At 35.5% G+C, this 6,039-nt stretch overlaps 1 protein-coding gene across 1 annotated transcript; it reads right to left on the reverse strand.

Annotated features, from left to right (window-relative positions):
- Positions 1 to 1,994: 1,994 nt before the first annotated feature.
- Positions 1,995 to 4,354, reverse strand: LOC118735557 (zinc finger protein 69 homolog; the record flags this gene model as incomplete). Its single annotated transcript, XM_036465367.1, is given in 2 exon segments — positions 1,995 to 2,023; positions 3,193 to 4,354. Coding segments are annotated over 2 exon segments (812 nt in total), but the record flags the coding sequence as incomplete, so codon positions are not given.
- Positions 4,355 to 6,039: the final 1,685 nt, after the last annotated feature.

The following is a 6,039-nucleotide window of genomic DNA, read 5'->3' on the forward strand; positions in this document are numbered from 1 at the left end:
GTATAATTTTCGTCACGAAATTGATATCATAAATTTTGTGTTTCTAGTTCAGCTCTCGTCACTCGAAAATTTTACCTCAAAGAGGTGTTTTATTTGATACTACTTTGCTGAGGAAATGTTGTGGAATTTCACACTTATTTCACAGAAAGAAGTTTTGTATAAAATTTAACAGCTTTTTCACGTGAAACAGGAATAAAATACTATGCTTAAGAACAAAGGTTTTTAGATCGACAAAAACTTAATAAGAAAATTTGAAGGATTTTAGATATTGTGTATGGTAGCACGAAATTTCACAATCTGCTTAATTGTCAGGTTGTTAATATGGCGACGAAAAAGTGACAATGGAACTACCTTGTTTTTTGTATCATGCATTTTTACTTGAAAATAAGTGTGTAGTGGTTAATATGTATACGATGCCATCTCCGTACAGCTCACTTCTCCTCGCCTAGCACGCTGGCGTGCTCGCAGTTTGCCCGCGACGTCGACTGCGTGCACCTCTGTTGTGCATCCCTAAATTACATATTCGAATAAAAACCTCTCCCCCTTATATTTAGCTAGTTTTGTGTTTTTTGAAATTACCGTTACGTGGGCAAAGTGCATTTGTTTATGATATTTTAAAAATTTTGAAGTCGGTACTTAACCCTTAACAGCGCACAATGGTCTCGCGGACACATTGTTAAGTTCATTTATGTATAAAGCCCAAAGTATTTTTTTTTTTCGAAAAACCATTTTATCTAATCTATTACCAAGGTTTTATGCATCTAAACATGAAACTAAGGGCCGATTTCATAATAATATTAAAAATACTTTAAAATTTAAAGGCTTTATTTGGCTGATCGAATTCATAAAGCCACTTTAAAGTTAAAGGTGTCCATAAAGGCTAGTTAAATACCCAAAATGGGAATTTAAATGACATAAAGGTCCCTTTTGTAAGAAAAAAAGTATGTAATTTTCATAGCATAATTACATATTTACGACAATCAGCTGATGCCATTTTGCCGACTTTGTTATTTTCAGTTGCGATCCCGTACGAGTCCGGGCTAGTCAGAATCAGTCGAATAATTTTCTTTGAATAAAAGAAATTATTTACTATATACTATTACGAATAACGAAAACAAAAATTTGTTAATGGTATTCGTCGTTCGAATTAATTTTGCCCAGCTCTGATTTTCAAAGATTCAATAGAATCTCAATTCAGTTAAACGACTCGAGGGATTTATAAAATTTTCTAACAATGGCTAAAATAGTTATAAACCAAATTTAGTAAATATGTACAAATAATCTTTATCCATACGTACATATGTATACAATAGTAAATGTGAAAAAAATCATTGATTCCAACAATACGCTAACGTAACCCATGATGTCGGAGACGTATTGATAGATAGATTTGTTAGAGGATGTGCACTGCGACCTTAGGTCTATTCAGCTCTCAGAGCTCATCACAACACATCGTCCAGCCCTAGTGCTCTGATGAAGCCAAGCAGTTTCGAGGGCTGTATTGGAAAGCATTCGGGAAAACTGCATACTGCTGCCTCGATTCAATTACATGTGTTTGTTGTGTAGACTTCCCAAAGAGTTTTAGTGAATGCTGCTGAGCGACACTACTTGACCGGTTCAAATCCTTCCGGTTAGGCAGGACTGAGCTTCCTACACCTTTTTTTTATATATTCAGGTTAGGTAGGACTAAGCTTTCTACACCTTTTGTTTCTATAGACTCTGCTGTTAACCTCTCTTGTTCAAGTAATTCCTTTGGATGTTTTTTCTTTTTGTGCTGACGACGACTAGAGGGAGCAGTGAAAGTTTTATCGCAAAAATCACAGGCGTAAATTTTATCTCCAGTGTGTGTATTTAAATGTACTTTCAGCGTTTTAGAAAGCTTGAAGGCACGTCCGCAATATTCACATTTATGTGGCTTTCCTTCTGAATGAACCAGCAAGTGCTTATTAAGTGTGCAACGAGAACTCAACTGCTTGCCACATTTTGTACAGATATGTTTTTCTCCGTGAATATCCATGTGTCTCTAAAAATAGTAAAAAATTAAGCAAATAATATCGCACGGTTAATAATGTAAATTCAAAATTTATGTACGTTTTTGGAGGTTTCCACATACAGTTAATAAACTTGATAAGGAGAATATGTTCAGTCCAACAGATTACGAAACTAATTGATAAAAATTAAAATTTTGGAATACTCCCCCTGCAAACTGTTTTTTCAGTGTATTCTGAATTGTAGGAAAATTTTAAGGAATTCGTAAAGATCGCATCCGATTTTTTGCCGAATTTTCTAAAATGAAATAAACTGTGCACACTCCGATCATTTTACGAAATTTCAATGAAAATAATACTGTAATGTGAAAAACTTCTAGCCGAATTTGTTCAGAATTTTCTTTATTTTTCGCACAGAAATTTCTTTACTAGTTGGTGTCAACCACTTCATACAATTTTCTTTCAAGATTCGTAAAAAATCGTTACAGAAATAAGATCCTCCTAAAGATTTCATTAAGATTTCGAGAACTTTTGTTTGCAGAGAAATTTTAAAGAATTCGTAAAGATCTCGTCCGAAACAAGTGTGCACACTTCTATTCTTTTACGAAATTTTGGATAAAAGCAATGAAAATAATGCTGTTATGTGAAGAATTTCTTGCAGAAATTTTTCAGAATTTTTTTATTTTTCGTACAGAAATCTCTTTACGAGTTCGTGTCAACCACTTCATATAATTTTCTTCAAAGATTCGTAAAAAAATCGTTACAGAAATGAGATTCTCCTAACGATTTCGTTCAGATTTCGGGAACTTTGGTTTGCAGGCTCGTTATATTGGCTGCATTTCTTTATTCATTCTGAACGTTTGGAACAACCTTTTTTGTTTATGTGTTTGGAGTTGGTTGATCTTCCCGACCGGGTGCTAAGATGATTTATTTTGGAACGAATTTCCGTCATCCCTTGTCAAGTTTGGTTTGCAGACAAACCGGTTTCGGCGTTGTGCCATCTTCAGTGTAATTTTTCGTGTCTTTTGTTTACTTATTCTTTAGAACGTTCCTGATGATATGTTAACGTATATTTCAAACGCATTCTGGCTGTGAAATTGAATTATCCGGAATGTTTAAAGAAACGCAGCCATTATTAAACGTGCGATATGTATGCATGCTTGAGTGTAGATCTTGAATGTTTAATTAATTATGAATATCTTACTTTCAGACGCTGTTTCTGCTTAAAACACTTCCCACATTCTTTACACTCGAATGGCGAATAGTCTGTGTGGGTGAGCATATGTTCCCGCAAGGTGGTACTTGTATGCACAGCTTCTCCACATTCTTCACATATAAATGGACGTATGTTGTCATGAACAAACTTTATATGTCGAGCCACGTGAACTCTTGTTTGGAATTTCCGATCACAGTGTGAGCAAGGATGGACAAGTCTTTCTTCTAGCGGTCTGTACTTTTGCATATGTCGTTTCAACTCATACTCAAATTCGTACTTTCGTGGACAATTAGGGCAACTGTAAGGAGTAGTTGCCCCAACAATTTTGTGCTTTTTCTTCATGTGGATGGTATAATTGTTCACACGTTGAAACCCCATTGAACATATATTGCACACGAACTTGGGCTCTTCTGTGACTCTTTCAGAAAGTTTTAAACGTTTTTTTGTGGGCTGTTTAGTTACTTTATTTATATCGATTTTTGCGCTTTTTTTTAGATTTTCTTCAAAATCTCTTTTGTATGCTTCAAAATCGTCACTGTTACTATTGGTGGCGTAGTCGTCTTTGCTTAATGCACTGTTATTTGCTTCACAATCATCATCCGATATGAACTCTGTTTTGGCAACGTTCGTCTCAGTAATTACTGGTAAATTGGCAACAAAAATTTGCTCTTTCACTACTCTTCGATGAGACGCCTGCGTCTTAATATTCGGGCAGCCAGGAACAAAAATAGTTTCAACAGAAGGTGTATTAACCACCGTGTTTATATCCATTGTTTACAAAGATCATCAGCAACCAGTCGACTCGAGATTTCCACCAAGTAGAGTTGCAAACCTATCGATGGCACTATCGATAGTTAATTTTTTGGAGACTATCGAAGACCATCGATGTTTTTTCAAAACTATCAAAAACTATCGATGGATATATCTATTATCGATGGTTTTACAACTCCAGCTTGAATAGTTGGCATGATTCAATGCTTCGTTCCCCACGCTTTCCGGGCTGCTCCGGTAATTTGAGAGTAAAAATAAGTTACTCTCTCACAAGTGTCGAAAATGTGCCAACACGTGCAAAAAGTGCCCAGAGCGTGAGGAACGCAAACAACCACATTTCGTGCCCGGAATCAACATATCAGCTCTAAACAATAGTGGTATTCATCTAAACCGATAACTTTATCAAGCAGATAATCTTATAAGTTTATACACTCTGTTACATGAACGACCCACACTCTCTTTGCGTTTACACATGCGACAATAGCCGTGTTTTCTTTCGTTATAAAGCGCAGTGTCACTAACTTTATACTACTAGAAACTACCTCACTAAGGGCCGTTTGCACCATGTCTAGTTAATTCTAACTCCCAGTTAAACATCTTTATCGACGTTATCGACACCCATCATATAACATGTGATCGATAACGCAGTTAACGTGCTTAACTGAAGGATGAACCTCCAGTTAGCGTTAACTAGACATGGTGCAAACCTCAGTATATCCAGTAAACAAACTTAGCTATTTTTTTTTCGCCAAGTTTGGTCCCCATAAAGGACTAGTGTTGCAAGCAACGCTTTTTCGGCAATTAGGGTGTTGTGCAGCTATTTAATGTGGTGAAAATTATTTAAGCACTGGGGAGATTTATTCACATGGAATTGGAGATTGGGCTAATAGATTTATTTTAAATAAATTGTGAACCTGCGAAAATATCTTTTCAGCAGATGGATACACTTTTTAACCTTTTTCCCGAAAATGTACATACAGGCTCGAAAATATGCGAGTAACATTAGGTTTGTGTAGTAACAGTAACATTGCAGCGAGACCGTAAAAGCAAAATAGAGCGTTAAATTGAGAAGAAGAGAAAACTAGCAGAAGAACTTATTGAACACAAAACTAGCAATAACTTGCAAGTGAACAGTTGTTGCACTGCTTTGACAATCTGCTGTAAGCATTTTACTATTTATAAATCAGTTTTAAACTCTTTGCTTTACACACAAGCACTAACACTGTCCAGTACATCATTGATATTTTTGTTTCCACTCATTTTACTTTTGTTTGTGCCAAGGCGAATCAATATAAGGTGATTGCAGGAGTACAAAAACAAAAATTTACATGTATTTTGTTTTTGCTTTGGCGGCATAAACTGTCAAAACCTGTAAGTGTGAGTAGAAATTCAAACAAAATTTTTCAATTTGATATCAGAAGCCGTGCGGCGAAACACATACACAAAATCAACTGAGCTAGTAACACCACTTTTTATATATTCTTTTGACATTTATTCTTCTTCTTCTGCTAGCTAATTTCTGCTAGTAAAAATTTCACTAGCAAGAATTTGCAGCTCTCTCGTGATGTTACGCTCTCGATTCAGTGCTCTCTTGCAAATTTTTGGGTTATCATACACTTTTCCAGTAAAAGTTTGCAGGTTCCAGTACAAATTAGTACTGACTATTGGTAACTATACAAAGCTATTCAAATATCGTCGCCTCGATGGAAAATTGCCGGAAGCGTCATTTTGACAATTTGTGGTTTTTGGATATCTTCTTTAGTTTCCGACTAATTGACTAAAATTTTTTCGGTTATTTGGTACAAATTGCGTTAGTATTGCTGTCGTACTAAACTAATCAAGATCTTTTAAATAGAGTTATCTGTTCTTCTTTAGTTTCCGACATATTCAGCTTTATCATGAGTTTCATTTTCTAGAACCGGGTCACTTTTCGTCTGCGTGTGTTCACTACAGGTGGATGAAAAAATTGTTGGCGAAATTTTGTTCGGGCGAAACTCACGATTAGGCTGATTAGTAAAAAGTATGGTTAATTTATAAAAATTGTTATCACATTTTGGCGTATAT

Source organism: Rhagoletis pomonella, unplaced genomic scaffold (genome assembly GCF_013731165.1).
Source record: "Rhagoletis pomonella isolate Grant_MI unplaced genomic scaffold, Rhpom_1.0 Rhpom_scaffold_00003, whole genome shotgun sequence".
Classification (NCBI taxonomy): domain Eukaryota; kingdom Metazoa; phylum Arthropoda; class Insecta; order Diptera; family Tephritidae; genus Rhagoletis; species Rhagoletis pomonella.